This window comes from Pomacea canaliculata, linkage group LG10 (genome assembly GCF_003073045.1).
Source record: "Pomacea canaliculata isolate SZHN2017 linkage group LG10, ASM307304v1, whole genome shotgun sequence".
Taxonomy (NCBI): domain Eukaryota; kingdom Metazoa; phylum Mollusca; class Gastropoda; order Architaenioglossa; family Ampullariidae; genus Pomacea; species Pomacea canaliculata.
In genome coordinates this window covers 4,087,974-4,108,576 of record NC_037599.1, presented here as the reverse complement: position 1 = coordinate 4,108,576, position 20,603 = coordinate 4,087,974, and the positions used below count along the sequence as shown (strand labels likewise).

At 40.0% G+C, this 20,603-nt stretch overlaps 2 protein-coding genes and 1 non-coding gene across 3 annotated transcripts in view; all 3 read right to left on the bottom strand.

Annotated features, from left to right (window-relative positions):
• Positions 1-548: 548 nt before the first annotated feature.
• Positions 549-621, bottom strand: Trnav-aac. The gene has a single exon. It is a non-coding gene; the product is annotated as a tRNA-Val (tRNA).
• A 738-nt stretch (positions 622-1,359) lies between these two features.
• On the bottom strand, positions 1,360-7,092 carry LOC112574589. Its single transcript, XM_025255770.1, has 5 exons — positions 5,971-7,092; positions 4,987-5,488; positions 4,058-4,509; positions 3,504-3,659; positions 1,360-3,227 (listed from the first exon to the last, which is right to left on the bottom strand). Exons 2-5 carry the CDS (start codon positions 5,443-5,445, stop codon positions 2,402-2,404), a joined length of 1,893 nt encoding a protein of 630 aa, XP_025111555.1. The 5' UTR covers positions 5,446-5,488; positions 5,971-7,092; the 3' UTR covers positions 1,360-2,401.
• Positions 7,093-9,625: 2,533 nt separating this feature from the next.
• The window catches only part of LOC112574013 (proteasome adapter and scaffold protein ECM29-like), a 30,725-nt gene continuing 19,747 nt past the window's right edge, over positions 9,626-20,603 (bottom strand). The window contains exons 27-50 of the mRNA XM_025254796.1: positions 20,276-20,344; positions 19,727-19,844; positions 19,206-19,376; positions 18,928-19,007; positions 18,675-18,780; positions 18,417-18,464; positions 17,913-18,034; positions 17,381-17,540; positions 17,122-17,181; positions 16,636-16,725; positions 16,145-16,211; positions 15,396-15,487; positions 15,071-15,137; positions 14,593-14,724; positions 13,994-14,053; positions 13,615-13,826; positions 13,344-13,387; positions 12,915-12,954; positions 12,480-12,626; positions 11,888-11,993; positions 11,521-11,626; positions 10,343-10,437; positions 10,137-10,208; positions 9,626-9,862 (exon numbers count right to left, since the gene is read on the bottom strand). Of these exons, the coding sequence (XP_025110581.1) occupies positions 9,732-9,862; positions 10,137-10,208; positions 10,343-10,437; positions 11,521-11,626; positions 11,888-11,993; positions 12,480-12,626; positions 12,915-12,954; positions 13,344-13,387; positions 13,615-13,826; positions 13,994-14,053; positions 14,593-14,724; positions 15,071-15,137; positions 15,396-15,487; positions 16,145-16,211; positions 16,636-16,725; positions 17,122-17,181; positions 17,381-17,540; positions 17,913-18,034; positions 18,417-18,464; positions 18,675-18,780; positions 18,928-19,007; positions 19,206-19,376; positions 19,727-19,844; positions 20,276-20,344 (2,395 nt within the window). The 3' untranslated portion in view covers positions 9,626-9,731. The remainder of the gene's footprint in view (positions 9,863-10,136; positions 10,209-10,342; positions 10,438-11,520; positions 11,627-11,887; positions 11,994-12,479; positions 12,627-12,914; positions 12,955-13,343; positions 13,388-13,614; positions 13,827-13,993; positions 14,054-14,592; positions 14,725-15,070; positions 15,138-15,395; positions 15,488-16,144; positions 16,212-16,635; positions 16,726-17,121; positions 17,182-17,380; positions 17,541-17,912; positions 18,035-18,416; positions 18,465-18,674; positions 18,781-18,927; positions 19,008-19,205; positions 19,377-19,726; positions 19,845-20,275; positions 20,345-20,603) is intronic.

Genomic DNA, 20,603 nt, shown 5'->3' with positions numbered 1-20,603 from the left:
TGTCCAGCTCTTCCTTGACTCACTTGACGGAGATTATCAACATAATCTGAGGGCCAACGATACCTGACGATATTTTTGAAAGACTTTCGACCGTTGGCTTTCGTGTCTGTGTTTGGAGAGGGTCGTGTGCAACTTGGAAACCTTCATCTGGCCGATCGCTTGGACCCTCTGCAGTTTACTTACAGACGACACAGACAGGTGCCTCTCTCACTCTGTCAGACGCCATCGTACAGTGCTTTAGGGTCCAGCCAGAAAACCGCCTACTTGACCTGAGAGTCAACACCAATCTAGTTTCATGGATCAGATCGTTCTTGAAAGATCGAACACAGAGAGTGAGTATGAGTTTGACTGACAGGTTTCGCTGAGTCCTGCGCGACCGTCGGGGTAGTTTCTCTACTTAAATCAATGTAAAGTTCTTGTGCGGGCCAGAGACAAATTTCTGTTCTGACCTTGCCTTACACAGACAGGAAACATTAATTAATTGATTGAAACTCTTGAGCTCAACTAAGCTGTAAAAAGACAAGATGTGTTTTAATGAAAAAAAATACTGTTTCCGCTGGGGCTCGAACCCAGGACCTTCCGCGTGTTAGGCGGATGTGATAACCACTACACTACGGAAACCTGTGGGCGTAAAGCAAAATAAACTTATTTAAATTCAAAATTTGGCAACCGCGGAGCTGTACAAAAATTTATTGATGTTTTCATTTCTTTAAACAGTTTTTCAAATCCGTTTGCTCTGAACAATAAAACAACGCGCTTATCACACCTGTAATCACATTATTTCACGCTCGCACAGTTACTGTTCTTTATTCCAAGGAGACGTTCGATCCTATCATAAATGATTCGCATTAACTAAGTTATTGGTTGATTTGTAAGTTTGCCTGGTGACAAAAATCACTTTTCGGCTCATTTCAACTGATCGCTACTGTGTGCGGACTTCTGCACACACGGTTTGATACGGTAAAATATAGTGAAAAGAAGAAATTAAGTCTGCATCTGAATAAGAATGGGATTGCGACCGAAATTTTATAGGATTTTCTCAGGTATTTTTCTGTTGTGGGGAAGGGATATTTTTGGTTGGTTTTTTGTTTTTTTAGGTCTTCATTTTAAGAAAACTGTATGAACAGGAATCAGAGTTCGTGCCTTCAAATCCTGTTACAGTGGTCTCCAATGAAAGGGAGATAACACTTTGCTAGCTGTAAGTTCTTGCGCTCGCGATTATCTCCCTTATTCCAACATCGCACCAATCTTACCAGTCCTACAAGTTTATTCTGAATCATTTACCTTGCTTGAAACATATAGATAAAATCACCATACAGATAAAAACATTTTTAATTCCAAAATTACATAAAAGTCAAGTTTCTGCTGGCAATAAAATTTAAATGGCAATAAAATTAAAATAGGAATAAAAGTCTCCATTTCAGTAAGATGACCCAGACACTCTTCGCCATGGTTTTCGCCCGACTGTTTTCTTGTATGTACAAATAATTCTTTTTATACGAGTGTGTTTAAACACAATATTGTGATCGTAGCTCTATATTCAATTACAAGTCATGAATATCCAGCATCAACAGATGATCCGGCGTTCATTGCTGGAATCCTAACGATACACTTGCTCTCCGTCGGTGTTGTTAATGTTCTCTCGTAGTGGTGCAACTTCTGCTGTTTTCTGCTTTGGCGAGCAAAATATTGTCTTTGGACTAGTAATTGTTAGCTGTGATAATTATTACATATCTGTGAAATATGAGTGTCCGTTAAGTAGCATTCAGAGTTAGAAAAAAGTCACATAATCTTTAACCCTTGAACGAGTCATCTGTCATCACTTCTAACACCAACAACAGCAGGAGACGCTGATTAACCAGTTTCATCGCACTTCTTTCTATCAACATCCGTTGGTCTGTCACAAGATTCATTCTCCGCCTTCACCTCATTAAGTATCTGCATCATTTCAAGCCCCGACAACAATTTTCTGGGTCGAGCTCTGCCGGAAGTGCTGTTCACTTTGACGGCGATACCTCTCGTCTGCTCGATCGTATTTTGTCGGTCGTCTGGTCTCGCTCCTTCGTCATTTGGTTCCGCTGTCGGCGGAAACCAAAGGGTATTTTCCATCTTCGCTATTTTCCTTCTGTCTCGTCTCTTTGCCTCTTTCTGACAAAAGTCATTATTTGAACCCCCGCGACGGCCTGACATGAGGATGGTAGAGGACACTGCAGGTTCTGAGACTTCATGCAAGGAGGGTTGTCTGCCATACTGCAAGAGTTCATTTTGCGCTCTAGCCCGGCCATCGGTGCCTGTAAAGTTGTTGGCGTTCTTGGTGTGGGTATCCTTGGTGTTTCCAGTCCAAACAACCTCGTCAGTACTGTGTGTCGTTTTACCGTCCATGTCGGACATACCTTTGCCGCTAATGAGGTTCTCTGTTGGTCGGTAAACGGTCTCCATTCGATTGAGACAATCCGTCGTGGTCAAGACTGCTAGAGATGGAGCAGTCCTTGAAGGAGCAAAGTAAAGACTCAGCAACACACTCCTTTTCTCCTTTGGAAGCGGGTTTGAGGTCTGAACTTGAAGATGAATCAAATCCTAAGACTTGGTCTCTGTAGGAATACTTTAGCGGTGAGGACAACAGTAAGAAATCGACAGACGGAGGCTGGACTGACAAACTGTCTGGTGTAGGAACTTCGCCCAGAGGAACAGCTGTCTGGGCGGAGTTGATGTGGAGTTGGGATGACGACGAAGGTTCGATTCCTCCTGACGTTCTGGTAGATGGCCTCCCTCGCCCGTGCTTGCTAGAGTCTGTCGTCTGAGCCTTGGCTGGTGGTCTTGTCCTGTGGAAAATGAGCTTGATGGAAGGTTCCTCCTGCCCACCTGGACCAGGTGAACCAATCGGTGACGCTTTGATCTGCAACGTCCATGTAGGTGTCGTGCTCTCCTCTTCTGTAGAAAGCGGAGATTCCGACATCCATGTCTCAATGGCGTCCGTGTAGCGTTCGACGGACGAAACGTTCGAGGTGCTGATGTCTAACTTCGAGGCTCCCTCTGAGACACGAACAACCCCTTGACGGGCAGTTGTGTCCATTACTGGCGCAGTGTCAGCCCTGACCGTGTGGCGAGCAAAGTCGGTGCTTTTCTTCTCGCCGACAGCCGCACTCGCGGGAGAGCAAGGTTCTCGAACAAACTTCGATAAGAAGTCCTCGACCCTTGGTACTGTATCGAAAAATTTGTTCAGTTCCCTAGAGAAAGAAAAAGGGAAAGAAGAACAAACAAATAAATTCGCCCGGTTGTTGTGTCACCGTGGTGCCAATGAATCATCCTCATCATCCTCCCATCATCCACCCATCCATCATCCACCATACTCATCATCAATCATCATCATCATAAAAAGACGACGACGACACACAGGAACCTCTGAGAGCTACACTATCCGCGTTATGCTGACCATCGACACTAACCGTCACCAAAATCAGAAACAATGAATTTCAAAAAAAAAAAAAAAAAAAAAGGTTTACATGTAGTTGCGGGCATCCTTCATGAACCGGAGGTGACTGCTCTGCTGCAGGTGTTCTTCCATATCCACGAAGGTCTGGCGGCAACACCCGCAGTGGGAGGGTATGTTGGCCTGACGTCGGCGCCATCGTCTGCTCGTTTCCTTCTTGTGATGCTTGCTGGGAGGAGCAAGCACAGACACCAGTAGCACCAACACTTTCAGATGTTATAGAAGAGGCTTGTCAAACATTATGTCCAGCAAATTAAGTTATAGGTGATTGTTTTGTCGGTCAAATTGTATTATATATATATCGGAGGCAGCAAATGTGTCGGCGCGTGCATGTAGGGATGAAGATGAATGTTGCAACGAGAGGGAATGGTGTGTGAATTGAATGAACTCTGACACTAAACGTTGTAAATTTCTAGTTCGTTAATAAGCTTTATGTCTTACACTGTAAGCTGTGTAACCCAGAGAACACGTTTAATGTCAACCGAATAGAAACAAGTTGGACATCGAAAACACAACTCTCACTCTCTTCTTGTCTTACAAACCTGATGTATTGACACGGACACGCACCTGTGTTTTCTAGTTCCTTCGTTCTCCTGGTTGATTCTGAGGCCACCAAACGCCCCCCGGTGTGTGGGTGGCAAGTCCTCCTCCCATCTTCTTTCTTGGATGTGTAATCGTCTTTCATCGGCTAGGCCTGCATCATGGCCTTTTCTGGTGATGCCAGGCGACTGCCAGTCAGTGACACGCCCTGTCGCACAGGACAGGTCACGCAGGACTTTCATGTCAACAGTGCTCGCCTTCAATCCCGTCTGGTGATGCAGTGACATCTGGAATGTTCCCAACGTATTTTCAGGCAAAATGGAAGGATCTGGTGTGGTAACAAAGTCCTTAGCGACTGCTTTGCTCCTGACGGTGATGTCACATGCGCAGTGACTGGACATGATGTGTTGCACGTGACTGAATGTTTTGCACAGCGGTCGGAACCGGCGGTCTACATCCTCCACGCGAATACCTATCACCTTCAAATACATAAAGAGGGAGAAAATATTTTCATGAAACCGCATTGCACAGAAGTACTTACCACAAGTCTATCAATATGACACATTGGTGTGCATAGTTCAGGGTAAGTATAAAGCACTCATCCTTTAGAATGCAATATCCCACCCACCCCTCTTCTTGAGGGATCTGTGTGAATATATATCAGTCATACTCGTTAACATGTCACACACACACAAACACCTCCTTCTTTATATATAGAGAGAGATACAGTCATATGTTTACGCATCTTTTTCTTTCTCTCTCATTTGTGCACACATCCTGAAATAATGTCGAGTCAATGTTATTTTCCAGACAGAACACCATATCATCGACTACAAAACACCGATAAAGAAGATCAGGATATGAAGTGATTCTACAGACTAGTTTGTAATTACGACTGCCACGTTTTCTTAGAAGATAATTTCCTTTTTATGCACACAGGAGGCGAATGAAAATACCTTAGTATCTATCTGCGATTGCGCAATCAGCGGGGCCACCTGCAGCCACTGGTTGCGTGGAAGACGGCGGATGTGGTTGAAGAGGTCGCGGTGTTCCTGGAGGAAGGTTTCAGCTGACATCACGACAACCTCCAGCTGCGTAGCTCGAGACAGATGACAGCCGATCATCTCGGACTCCAGGCAGAGGGCATGGAACTGCTCCTGGGTGAGGATGTCTCTGCACAGCAGTCGGACGACCCCCCGTGTGGCCGCGAACTTGCCCTCCTTGATGTCTTGAAGCATCCGCTGCAGCTCCACGCGCCCGACCGCAGGAAGAGAGGCTGGCACTGCAGGTGTTGGAAGACTCTGGTCCGATGATGCCATGGGCCGGTGACCAGTGACACCAGGTGGAATTACCTGTGATGGTGGAGAAGGTGAAGGTAGCTGCTGGAGGCCTTTTTCACGAGCAGCAGACACCATGTCTCTTCCTCTGCCGGGTGGGAGTTTGTTTATCGGTACGGACCTACACGATAAAGTACTAAACGCATACTCCTTAAATGTTATTTAAAAATTAACTTAAAGTCCATAGCTCTGTTAAAGAGAAAGTGCTTTCGATACTAATATCATAAATATATTTTATTCCTTTAAAACAGATAAAAGTTAATACTTTAAGATTTTTTTCGTGAAACTAGAAAACACAGTACAAAAAGGAAGAATTCTAGTTTATAAGCAATTGCTAATAATGATGGACGTCTAAGACACAATTATATAAGTATTAACAACACAGCTTAAAGGCCGAGTTTCTAAAGTCCGGCAGGAAGGAAAGGATTCGATCCTGTGGAGGAAATCGACGGTACTTTAATTGTCAGGCCAATTAGCGAAGCAATGGAATCGATCGAAGCATATTCGATTAGCGAAGAATGACCACTTGGGTCCCCGGTCTCTGCTTCCCTCCTTTGGTTCGAACCCTTCTTTCCCGCCATGAGATAAAACTTCTTGCGTTACCTCGTTACCCTTACTTCCTCCTTCTGCTGCAACACGTCACTGGGTCTGTTCGTGAGCCGTCGCGTGACGTCATCAACGGTCTGGCGGTCAGCGGAGTTGATGATCCAACAGCATATGTCTGCGTCGTAGAAGAGGTCTGTCACCACCGCGAACAGCCGCTTGTCCACGGCATCGATCACCGACCCTCCGAGAGCTACAACACCTCGACATGGTTGCCATACATGCCCGGATGTCGGAGTACCACAAACCCATCACAAACGTAACCCTATATACGTCACTTTCTGGGAAACCATCTTAAAGACCTTGCACAAAAACGGTTTTCTGCTTTAGCACCAGACCTTGACAGACGGGAAAGGTTCACTTCTATAAAGTACACACCTTCACACACACACACACACACTTACCTTCTATTACTCGCGTCACATCCACCTTCAAGCTGTCCTTGGCGATTCCTAGAAAGAACAGCTTGCCGGTGAGACACAACGGATTTCCAATCGTCTCCTGCCATGTCCCATTCGCCATCTTCGTCTCTTCTGACATCTAGCGCCCTGTCTCTTTGTCCAGAGGATGAATAAAGGAAGAAGCCCCTGTCACAGACTAGTCCGTACCTCCTTAGTTGTTGTTTTTTTTTCCATCCCGCCTGAGTTTGGTGGAAGGAAGTGGAGGGGGGAGCGGGGTGGCGTAGCCGGCCCTGTGTGTGTGTGTTGCCCCTCTGCCATGTGACACCACAACTGCGTAATCGAGGGACGGATGTAGAAGTCGTGAGCACCACGTGAGTTTCGGACCTCACGTGCGGCTGGAGGAATGCGACACAGAGGTCTAGTGGACTGGGGGGGGGGGGATTTAGAAGCCGGACCGTAGCGACGGTCGGCAGAGAGAGAGTTGAGAGCGAGTAGCGAGTAACGAACAGGGAGTACCGATGAGCGAGTATCGAGCAGCGAGTTGAGGGAGAGAGCCATCCAGTAATCGAGAGGCTGATTGATACAGCGGCGGTTGTTAATTGTGGTATTGTAGATTGGAGTGGATTTATGACAGACTCGCTGTTGCTGTTGTTGCTGTGGAGCCGCTGTTGCTGTGTTTGAGACTGCTGCTGAAGGTTCCTCGCCGAATCTGCTAGTGGGAGCGGTGGACATCGCCGAGCTGAGGAGAAGTTCCAGAGAAGAACAAGTAGTATAAATAGGCGGGCAGCATCTCATCACAGCTGGAGAGTGTTGAGCAAGTGGGCTCCACTCTCGTACCTGACAACGACGACGACACACCGACCGCGTGGAGGGCCGTCGCTGTCTTTAAATTCGTGCAGTGGAGTGTCGAGGACACTGACGATTTGATTGTCCGCTGGTGCCGACAACGCAAAGACTTTTGACTTTTGAGTTTACCTGTAGAGAGAGAGGGGGGAGAGGTCGTACCCCCAGTGTTACTCTCCACCGTCAACGTTAGAGGGAGAGTAAGACGGTTTACACGGACTGTGTGTATGTGTGTGATGAACATTACAGAGCACACGGACATTGCTGGTGGCTAGAAAAGTGCTCGGAGAGATGTATCATGAGGATCCTCGAGTGTATTGAAACGGACATGTGTATGTCGTCTTGGTGACATTAAGAGAACTGTTGTAGCAGCCTGCGCGCTGTCGTAGTTTCGGTGTTGAACAATATAGGATGTACATGTATACCTTATGATTTTCAATGCTCTCACTTTTGTCCTTAAACAGATTCCAAAGAGGAAGCAACTATAATGAATAACACACACATACAAAGTCCACAACGTATGCAAATTCAGTTTTATTTCCATCAGTAACCCTCATTAAGAACACGTTCACACAAACCAGACTCATTTCCTACTTTTAACCAGATTGTCCTCAAATTTTCTCACCACTGACCTGAGACCTTTTCCTGTTACCTGGTAAGTCTAAACAGACTCCAAGTTTTATTCCTCATTCTGAAATTGTTCATTGCAATACCCCAACATAAGGTGGCTTTGATGATCACACACATAAGACATGACTATGGATTCCATATTAATAAGCATTCATTTTAATCGGCACCTTTCTCCATACAAACTTAGAGCATATTCATTCTCCTAAAAGGTTCTGCTAATGTGTCAAATCTCTGAAATACCCTAAATACCCATTGTATTGGCAAAATATTGTCAAACAAATCTGGACTAAGTACAGTGATTAAAATACCAAACGCTCATTCCACAATCGATTGTTTCCTGTGACTTTCACAAACTTCTTTTCCTAACATGGTCAAACATGTCAGGTTAAGAAGCGCTTTCATGCATCTAACACAGGGGTGGGCAATTAATTTTCCCAAGGGGCCGGATGAGAAACATGGATGGTTCTCCTTACTGTCGGATCCGGCCCGCGGGCCGGCGTTTGCCCAGGTCTGATCTAACATGACAGTGCTTTCCAGAAAACAAAATAAACCCAAGAATTTTGTGCTACTGTCCTTAACATACTATATCTTACTCTTCATGATCAAGATTAATTTGCTTAATGTTCAGATACATTTTTGTATAAAAGACCTGCTTTATCATATAAGCTTGTGTTTGTGCGGTGGTTTAATTTAGCCAAGAACTACTAGAAGAATTTTCCTGCAAATTTTTACTGATTTTTAAACATAACATTCCAATGCTACAATTTTTGTGCAGTATTTCTTGGAACAATGCAAAATTAATTTAAAATAATTATGACAACACTTTTTGAAAAAATCAATTTTAATGAGATAACATTGTCACAAAATGATATGATTTGTGTAACAATTCACAGAAATGAATCTTCAAGATGCAATGTGTTCTGTTAAGACTAGCCAATAAAAACAAATTAAGAGAGAATGATGATAGCATGTGTGCAGATTACTGACAAAATACAATGAATGCATCTCAGTAAACTTCCTTTCAGCAAGCATCTGAACTTTCTCAAAGTGTTCCTATCCCTTATCGCATCCTTAAACCTCTGACAAAATACGCACATTTTTCAATACTGCCTGTTTTCTCTCAATCCCACACACACACAAAATCCATCTTTCTTCTGAACTTGTAAAAATATGTGCATGCAGGAATGCTGTTTACAACCTTTTTCTTAACTAAAGATTTATAAAATGGTTTCAGATTTCTGTCAACATGCTATTAGATATTCCATCAATATTAAATACTTTTAATCATTTCCTAATGAACACAAGTTCACTTTATCAATCATGCTAACTCTCATTTTCCCCACCAAGCCCCAAAATCATTCAGTTTACAGCAGTGTTCCCAGACTAGATAGGATTCTTTGTGCCTTCTCCAAAGACATAAGGAGAATTCCTAATGTAAAATGATCAAAAAGTGCCAGCGACTTATTTATTATTAAAGAGCACATTTTCTCACTGAGTAATGAGCTTAATGCACTTCACAAAAAAAAACAACACAAAAAACAAGATGGGAGGATTATGATACGATAGTCATATGGAGTGAAAGGACAACAGATGCCCAAAGTCAAGCGTTGCTTTTCACGGTTCAAGATTTCAGATTTAAATAGTTCAAATCCATTCTTCATAAAAGCAGTGACCAAACTTATGACTGAATTAAATTCAAACATAGACTCCCACCACTATCTACCCCCAAAAAACATGCAATTTTTCTAAAAATCATGAAAATCAGAGTCGCTTCATCCTTAGCACTCAAAGCACATTTTCCCAAAAAACTTCAAATGGAATCAACCCTTCTGTTCTTCATCCAGATTCAAAAAGTCACCCTGAAATATTTATCAGTTTGATGTTGACCTAGGCCACTGTCTTCAGCAAGCGGCTGCATGTTTCTCGTAACTCATATGGCCCATCAGTCGACAGAGGCATCAGAGCTTGGTGCAGTTCTTGCCGAAGGGTGAGGGGAATTACTTCAAGCTGCTTCACATCTGCAAAAGACGGTTCAAAACAAAGAAAATGATTGGCTTGTGCAAAGAATATGAAAAGATTCAAGTTCTGCACTTCATGGCATATGAAGTAAAACTGTGAAACTAAAACTAGTATGTTAAATTGTCTTAAGACCTTCGACACCGTTTATGAAATAGATATTCAATCAGTCTTGAGCTGTCCTATTCAATAAAAAGTTCCAGTTCTCTCCCATGCACACCCACACACACAGTGGAAAGTGAGAAATGTGACAGCCCAACAATATCTGAAGCATACCTGCCAGTCTGGAGACAATGAGATCTATGACAGCAGCAGCTTCTGATCGTATGACCGCATATTTGAGGTTTCCTGTAAACAGAACACCAAATGCTGGGTAACAACCAAGCCTCTACATGATGTTAAGCACTGCTGTGAGCTAGATGTTAACAAGGAAACAGTCAGTACTAATCCTACACAAAGACATGAAAGGCAGTGGCATCTACCTAAACATGGTATCACAGCTCTTAGGATGGTCTGCGCATCTGAGGCTGCTCGGTTTAAGGAAGACAAGAGATTTTCTGTTTGGAATTCCTGCAGCCTGACAAAGAAAACAACAATGCAAGCCATTAAATGAAAGAAAAAAAATTTAAAAGCCCTCCACAAAAAATAATCTTTTTAGTTCAAACCAACTAATAATAATAATACAGGCTCATGGCACTTTACCAACACAAAACTCAAAAACCTAGATAGTAATCCAATTGTAAAGTGACTCAGCCAGCAGATAAAAGTAAAAATCTTTGGAGCAGCAAAATTTTGGCTGTCAAAAATGGTGGATGAAGTGATTAAAACTTGTTTCATTAAAGGGTCACAAACCTGCTGCGTATATTTTTAAAATAATTTTTAAAAAATGAGAATGGAAAGTGTGGGCAAATGGCAAGCATTTGGGTCTGTGTGAGCTTACGAGTGTGGATATGAGCATTTCATGGCGGCTGTTTTTTCTTTGATGTAAGGGTCATCGAGTAGTATAAATGTTGATGCCTAAAAGGGAGAGGAAGGAGAGTGATTTTTGATGAGCTGGAGTCCTTGACTGGCGCAGAAGGAGTAACCTGACTATTGTCTCCAAGTCCTGACCAGACTGATAAAAGGTGTACAATTTTTCATGTAAAACCTGTTGAGGTGAGTCTGCCTCGATTTTAATTTTTTTTAAAATTTTTGAATGGAAGTTTTGGATGAATATAGTCTTATAATGTCTTTAAATGATTATCAGATTTTTAAGCAGTGCACTTTTACCCTGTCCATGTTTTTGTTGGGTTTTTTCCCTTTTATCCTATCTCCTGTTCGACATGGGCTGGCGCTCTGAATCTAACTTAAAGAGAAGCAGCAATAGCATAAGACTGTGTTTTGTGTTTCTGACAGTGGAAGCTTCTGAAGCAGACTTGTCACTTGAACTTTTGATCAAACAGTTTTACTGCAGAGAGGAGGGAAATACTGTTATGTATTTCTAAGTAGTTATAAGTATACCGTAGTTAAGCTAAGCATTTAGGTTTTTTTTCCCCTCTAATATTATATTCATTTTTGACAAAGTCAGATCTGTTTGTAGTGTTTTAATCTTGCATGTATGTCTGCATAGCCAATGTAGCATAAAGATGTTTTGAAAAGGATTACAGCGAAGAGCATTCACCTTTCCATGTACTTGCGAAAAGCTTGCAAAATTGCAACCTGCACCTTCCAGGTGCTAAGAGGTAATCCAGCCACTAAAAGATTCAGGTAGGACTTGCTGAATTCCACTGATGAGATGCAACAAAGGTGAAATAAAGACATAGTTGTAGCTACTTCAAGCCAGTTCATGTTAAACAAAAATGATCTGAATGATGAAGTAATAATCCATTTTTAAAAAAATAATTGGTGATTAGCATGAAATTATTTCCTGCTTCTCTGCTTGGCTATGCATAGAGTTATAGATGGATAAAAAATAGTTGCAACTTCACATAAAACTGAACTCTGTTAAACCACAAAATGCTTATTCTTCCTGAAAGAGAAAGCCTTGCCTTGAGTTGCAGCAGTAGTGGACCAGGCTTGGCCTAAAACAACATAGTACACTCGGCACTGCTCCTCCTTTTTTGCTGTGTCAGTCTCTTTATCTTCATCTTTCATCTGAAGCACATGTGTCCACATATGCAAGTTCAAAGGAAAGATGTGCAAACACATGCACCCACACATGCACATGCCTCCATGTACAAGTGCACATCAGAACACAAACATGCACCCAATATTAATTATTGTACTTTTTTTTAATGTTGCCATAACAGAGAATTGTGAACCACTGATGCTCACTCACTGCAAAATAAGATGTGTACATGAAGTACAGCAAATTAAACAAGCTAGAATTTTTTTTAAATCTTAACAAAGAAATGTTTTAAGCTAAAGTATTAAAATTTCAGGAAAAAAAACTGTAAATGTTTTTTTCTGCTTCATTTTATTGTGATCCTACAATGAGTTTTCTCTCCCTGCATTCTTCTGCATTAAACAAAAAAATATAAAATGTAAATAAAAAAAAAATAAGACAACACACAAAAATATCTTTAATAGGGCTGGTAATCCCCATACTTCTGACCAAAGTACGGCACCACACAAGACTACCTGAAGAAGAGCTGGTGATATTATCTGCCACACATCTTTAAAGCAGTCATGCTGATACAACTCCAGTATCCCACCAAGAGTCTGGAGGGCTGCTAGCCGATAGTCTGCCTGTTCTTTACGGCTCTCCCGCACAGCAGTCTCCACAATCTTATCAATAGATGAAGCAAAGGTCAAATTGTTTTCAAATACTAAATGAACTTTACCAATCAACAGGTCAAAGAGTTACTCAAGATGCAATCCATGAACATCTTATCATTCACAAGAAAGTCTGAGGTCTGTGTGCACATAGTTTAGTCTCCACCTCTAGTGTCCGAGGTCTGTGTGCATTTAGTTTAGTCTCCACCATTAGTGCCATGGAGTCTACAAGCAAGTATATGCATGGTTTTAGTAAGACTCCTATTTTCTTTCAGAAAAAAAATATTGCGTTTGCGTTACCTTGTTAAAAGTAGCATCTCCCTCTTGTAAAACTGCTTCTCTGCAGAAACAAATATATCAAAATAGGGTAAGGGGGAAGTTCCCTTAACAGTATATATTGTTTTGATGAAAATAAAAGTAAAAGTGAAGCAAAAGCCTTCATGCAAAAAAACTGGAGGAAAAACGAAACAATGTGCAACAATGGTGGGTGGCACATCAATCTGTTAGGTGGATCATACAAATACAAAACAAAATAAGGCGCATTTGAAACCTGCTTAAACTCTTCTAATTTCTTCTTCTTCTGGTGTCCACTAAATGACTAACAAACTGCAGCATTATTTATCACATAATGAATTGAACACTGTGCATTTGAAACCAAAGACTGGACTTTTGCCACCCCTCTCATCCTAATCATCACCAAAACTTTTTAAAAAAGAAATTGTGACATACTTGCAAGAGAGGCAGATTGCTGACAAAGCTTTTAATAAAGCTTCCTGAAAGAAAGAGATGTAAGTTTATGAAACAAAATGGAAACTGATTTCTGCAGAAGACATGAAGACTATCATTAATGATTTATTTTTTTAACATTTCCATTTGCATTTCTAAAGTTCAATCAGCTATTCCGAAAATAGCCCAAGCATGAGATGGGGGCATGTTCATCAACCTGTAATTCAGCTACATCATTCAGCAATTGCAATCATAGCCAACAATAACTGTTTACCTTGCCAGTCCAGGTGCGACTCAGCAGAGCTGAATCCAGTGCATTTAACAGTTGTCCAAGATGAGGAGGCCCTAGCTTGGAACCCAATCGCTCCGCAACAGTTGTTATGCCTCGAGCAGCTTGAGCTTTAGTCGTCCATGCTGAGGCTTCCAAAAGTTCCATCAGCAATAAAGTAATTTCTGACAGGTATAATCGGATCCCAGCCTCCATTCCTTGTGCAGGTGCATTAACAGAAAAAGTGATAAGTCACACATGCCACCCCATTAACAATAATTGCACCACCTTCAAATTTTAAAAAATCAGTATCATGACCAATTTGTAAAAAGATATTTTAAGAGGCTTTCTAGTCTCATCACAATAAAAAATTTCAATCACTTACCTGGAGTAATTTCTGACCATACATCTTCCCACTCCGATGATTCATTGCTCTTTATCTCTTCTGAAAATAATGCAGCCCACTCACACTATAGTGACTGGCAGACATATTTTCTATTTTAAATGTTTCCTTGTGTTAAAAGTAATCTGGTCAGGAGAAATACCTCAAAATGTAAACATAAAAAAATCAAACTTTTTTTAGCAATTTTACTTACTAACAGATCCAGTATTTGTCTCCCCAACTGATTAGGTATCACATAACTAGTTAATGACTTGGAAATTAATCAGCTTATTAATAAGACAATGACAATATTAACCCTTGCAGAAATTATACATCTCCAGAGCTCACCAATTACAAAAGCCACATCAACATCATCACTCATTCAATTATAATAATAACCAATCAGTTACTCATCTATTCCTCAGACAACAAATTAAATATCAAGATAACATTTAAAATATTTTCAAACTGACTTGAAGTCTTAAAAAATGTGAGCAAAGAGATCAGAATGAGGTATCTATTTCCAACTTTTAAAAGGCGAATGCACAAACTAAATAAAGAATATAAGGATGCAGGCTTTCAGACAAAGTCAAAGCTTTTACCTTCTGTTTTCTCTTCATGCATAGCAAAAAATGCTAAAGGTACTGCTAGACTGCCATGGCGTTTAAGATGGTCCGATGCATTCTGGCTTATGGCATGAAGAGTCACACCACAAGCCTGGCGAACAACACCACCTGCATAACAAAGTGCTGTCAGAACGCTCACTACTCCACTCCTCTTCAAACACTAAAGAAAGCAGAACTATGTTTGTGTACATTACACGGTGCTATCAGAATGCTCACTACTCGACTCCTCTTCTAAAACTCAGGCCAACAGAAATTATATTTGTGTACATTAAACAGTGCTCAGGAAAAATGATGTCCTAAACATCACAAAAATCCTATATTTTGTTAAGACAGGAACAATATTTTACACAACAGATTCTGTTTGGATTCTCTTCGAATTTGCATTCTTCAAAGTAAATTTCTTCATTAAGCATATCTGATGAATGTTTAATCTTAAAATGTTAATTGATCTTACTTTCGTTGTCCAGGTACCAAGCTTTCAGTCGTGCAATCAGTTTTTCTGTGCTGCTATCTTTTGCAATCTGAGAAAGAAAACAATGTTACTTTTTCATACCTTGATACATCATGTATACTTTTCATTGAGTTATCAGTGGGTGTCCTTGTTTGTCTTAAATGAAGTCAAACTGCTTATCTGTAATGATCACAACAGTGTAAATCTGTAAATTACAAAAACAAACACATTTAAATTTTGAAGTTAGTTTTAAACAGATAGAGTGCAAAAAACAAAAGGAAATAAGCCATCACACTTTGATTTCATTGACAAATGTGCTTCATAGTACCTTAACAAGATTACCCAGAGCAACCGCAAAAGATTTTCTCACAGAACTGTTCCTATCATTCAATCCCTGCAAGAAGGCACTCATGAGTTTACCTGAAACAGAAACTCTTTCTCTTCAGGCAAAGTAATATATGATCCTGGCAGTTCATGAAATTTTAAAAAACCCTACTCTATTAAGGTAAAAAAAAAGAATATTGACCACAGTGAATATAAAAGACCTGCCTCCCTTAAATTTATCCTCAGATTCAAAATTACTGAAAATATCTTTGAACAGCTACCAGCACACGTGAAAGCCAGTTGTCTCTTTAGTCTCCTTCAATTTCCATTCAGACTAGAGAAACAGATATGCTCAATATTGTGAATGATCTCTGAATACTATCACTCATGCCACACTCACACAAGACACAACCGTAAGCCCTGCACTTACACAAACTACACATACCATTCACACAAACACATACACCCAACACTCACACAAACTACACACACACACCCCTCACACAAACACTCAGATACTCCACACTAGCACCTGCACTCACACACCACATATACCACTCACACAAACACATGCAGTCACACACATATCACACTCACACAAATGCCCACAAGATGTGCATCACACTCACACTAAAAGCCCCCACACACATCATACTCAAACACTACACACACACACAATATGCCACATCACACTCAAACATACCTACCCACATACTGCACTATACATAGTCACCCTACACACACACAGTATACCTGCATGAGGGGCAAGTTCATGTGGACACTGGTGAACAAGAGACACCACGAAGCTAGAGCAGCCAGCCTATTATAAAATACAGAAAAAAAAAAAAAAAGCATTTTAAAAGAATCACTTCTTGAAAATATCTCGAGAAGCATGTACCTTTCCTATCATCATCTCAAATGAAAAGGAGACAGAATATGTTTTTAATCAGCATAACATAAGCCTGCAAAAGTATAAGAATAATGATGTACTATCAAAGGACAATATTAAAATTACACACTCCAAACCATCTGATATCAAGTGAGTTAATCCTCATTTATCTATGCCACCAAATACCTCAATATGCTCAGCTAAAGCAAAAGCAATAGATCCCTGCATCTCAGCCAGCACTCAAACATCACAATTTTTTACTCCATTTCAGGAAAACAATATATCAGTATATTTATCCCAACCAGCAGGCAAACAATACAAAAGTAGATTGATTTTGGGCAGCAAACAAACTTACCTTGGTTCCTACACCAATGCCTCTCTTGATTAGGTCTGAAAGTCTAGGCACCAGTTCAGTGAGGACATCCTCGTCCACATACTGTACACACTGTAATAGAAAGTTCTGGAATTAAAGCCTTAGTTTCTCTTCTTTCCATTCAATTTAAATTTATTCTACAAATGTCTCTCTTTGGCACATAATTAATAATGCTCATCTTGAATCGTCATTTAAAGACAAGGAAAAGCTTGAACTAAAACTGCTCAAGATAGAATCTATATATTTAAATCTGATTAATATCCCAGATATCAATTTTTGAAAAAAATTTTGTACAGCTGGTGCCTTTTAGAGCCAGTTTTTCTGTTTTTTGTCTCAGCTTCTGAACACAGGTACCTTAGGTGGCTATAAGTATACACATAGGCATATTTATGATATTGCAAATACAGAGATATATATATATAAAAAACCTATGAAATTCTGAGTTCATGGAAAATACTGATAACTCACTCTGTTCACTGTTTCCATCATAGGTGAGGTCTTTGATGCAGCAATACGTGCTTTGTCAAGCTGTTGAGATGAAATTCATTGTAATTTTCACCATCATCTATGGACAGTTTCACAGTTTATAACTGCTATTAACTGCTAGTGAACAGCAGAATATGTTTCTCACGTTAAATACAAAAATGACAAAAATTTATTCATGAACTGTTCACATCATAAATTTGTTCCTCCAACATCACCACCACCATCACATCTGAGTCCTCACTTTTTCCTGTGTTGCCTGGCTACTGGTGTGGAAACTGAGATAGTTAAGGACCTGGGGCTCAAGACCACTCAGAGCTTCAAGAAGTGCTGTCACAAGGATCGGGATATGTGGCTTCAACAGAGGTCCAGCTTTCTTGCTGATCTGAAGTATTGTGGACAGCCTGAAAAGTTGTCAGAAAAAAAAACATGTATTTAGTTGAGAACACCTTCAATTTACAAACATACAGAAATAAGTGTTCTAGAAAAGTCTGTAGGTAAAAGACTTTTCTAGATAATGTTAACAACGCATGCCAAAAAGAATGGCAAGCTACCAATATTATTTATACTCATAGAAGACTACAGAATCGAACACGAATTAAAAATGATGGTCACCCATGGACAACATAATACTATGATAGAAGAATGCCTTGTCACGGCACATAACAGTTCTGACCTTAGAATATCTAGAAGGTTGTCAGTTGCATCATAAAAGAACTGTGTTTAGATAAAATGATATTCATATAGTGGCATAAATAACACATCAATTTACCTACCCAATAGCTCGAACTTCTGACACTGAACTCTGAAGGGTAACACTCAGCAGACATGGCAAGATAACACATGTAGCTTTCTCACCACTCTTGCCGTTCTCTGGATCACAGATCCTTATGGATACCTTTACATAAAAAAGTAGGAGTGTACACACATACACCTAAGAAACTACTGATCATTTCCACTCTTCCTGCTTAACAAAATAAAGACAAGCAAATTGAGCATAAATTTCACCTCTAAAGCATATGAATATGTGTAAAAGCCACATATTTGCCTCAGGCAGTGCCCCTGAATCTGGTGTGTAACAGCACTTACATGATGCTAGTATTTTATGTGCATGATGGCTTCTTTTCCTGCACGCTTAGTAACATCTGCTTATTTATAATCCTAGTAACACTTTTTGTTTTAAATGACAACATAAAAATTTCATTTCACTTCAAAAGCTTGTAACTAATTTTCAGTTAAGCAGTTTAAGTACATCTAGAAATCCACATCTAGAAACTTACCCTGCTAAGAGTTTTACATGCCTCATCTGCTGCATTTCGAACTGATTCCTGAGAGATGGACAAAAGATGAAATGTATACTATGATGCATAAATGAATTCTTGAAGCAAATTTCTTTTACTGCACTAACACTACAAACAGTGAATAAAATATTACAAGTACCTGCTGTCCCAGCATTCTTTTGGGAAAAAAAAGCTTTCCATCTTAAAAGAACTTGGCATTCAAAAATATTGACTATGAAAGATGTAAAACATGGATACCTTAATGTCATCTCTAACACGTAGGCATTGTTCCCATAGTTCTGGGAAGTCATCAACAATGCTGTCTACCTGACGCCCCCTCAGCAAATCCGTGACAGCAAGACAGCTGCAAGATAAACTAAGATTATATGCTGCCACACTTCATCAAAACACCATCTTAAAGAATGATCATATCATGATGCAAATTTTCACAATTTAACCTTACATCTTTAATAGTTGATAAAGGAGAATAAAACATTGAAAACACAAGAACCTTGATTCTCGGATTCTCCATTGGTTGCTGGTCAGATTCTTCAGGAGGTCAGACACGATTTCCTTCAGGAATCTATCAACCTGTTGTATATAGAAGGGTGAGGAATTCATCTGACATTAGAATAAAAAGTAAAACATGACATTACTACATTTAACTGTGGAATTTATTTTGAAAAACAGCAACACATAATTCTAAATTAATGTCCTGTGCATTCAAAACTAATACCCATTTTGTACCGTATACAGACTGGTTTTTTAGCACATGTTTTTGTCTCTTACTGTATTTTTGTTATCTTTAACAAGAGCATTCCAGATGCCTGTCATGGCCTGCTGTATTTTAGGGTTGGGGTCAAACTGGTATCGGTACAGTCGTGGCACAATCTGACTCAGGTACGGTGCCAGCTGCTCTCCAGCCTGAGCTGCTATTGTTGAAAATCCAAAGGCTGCACCCTGCATCAAGAGACTATAAGACCTCAGCATTCCTCAAAGACTTTCCTTTATGTAAAAATTTAAACTAATTGGAAATTTACCTAGTGGAACAGACAATAACTGATAATAATAAACCGTTCAAGAGCAGACAAAATCTTGGAGGATGAAATTGAAAAGGAAACAAGTTCTTCATTCTTCAATCAAGTGCTGCTGCCAAAACTCCCCTCTTAGTAAGATCTTTCTAAACTGAAGATCTGATGATGAAGAATAGTCTAATAAGTAAATACATTAACCCTGCCTTGTTTACAAGTTATGTTGGAAAAGATATGATGATAAATAAACTAACATACCTTGCATCTTTGCTCACTCACCTTGCGGGTATTCCAGGTAGCATTATGATTGGCCAGATGCATGAACTTGTATATAAGATCAGGCTGGTTTAAATCATTGGCTATGGCACAAAGCTCTTTGTAAGTCGATAAACCTCCTCTGCTCATCAACAAAGAATGAGTTACATTTAGCTATGTAATGTCTGACCAGATGCAAATGAAATGAGCTAATTTGGATAGCTATTAATAGAATTAAGAATCTATTTAGAAAGAGATGCCTGGAAAAGATATAATGGACAAGCTTTTGGCTAACAAAATGTGTGATGATGTGGCATTTTTGGTTTTTGTCTCTTTTTTGCTATCATCATTATCACCCCCATCTTTTATTCTTAATAAAGTCAATAAGAAATATAAAGAAATGCAAGGTGAGTTATGAAGATAAGTCCTGATTCATGTTACCTGAAGAAAAAGTCATGTTTAGAAAAATTTTGAGCAAAAAAAAAGAAGTCAACATTTTCCATCACTTCTTGCTGTTGTTGAAAGAAGTTCCCAACTATACAAATCCAGTAAACTGAAGCCAACAATACATACCCATCAGGTGTCTTGCCAAGAGCATCACCCTCAAACAATGTTGTTTCACCACTTATGTCTTGCTTGGCTCTGAGCAAAAATGCACACAACTTGTTAGTTGCATTCTTACCGTGAAATGAGCAATATGAGCATGTGTAGATCCTACAAAATTAAAACCTTCTGAAATAAGAGTAAATGATTTGTTATGATTGCTTAATTTCTGCAATAAGCAAAGGGAACACAGCTGATGAATGATTAGAAAATGGTGTCACATTTTATTTGTAGGTGTTTCTAAAGTATACTAAGTTATCTAGCTTAGCAAAAGAATTGTACATTTAAACAGAGTTGA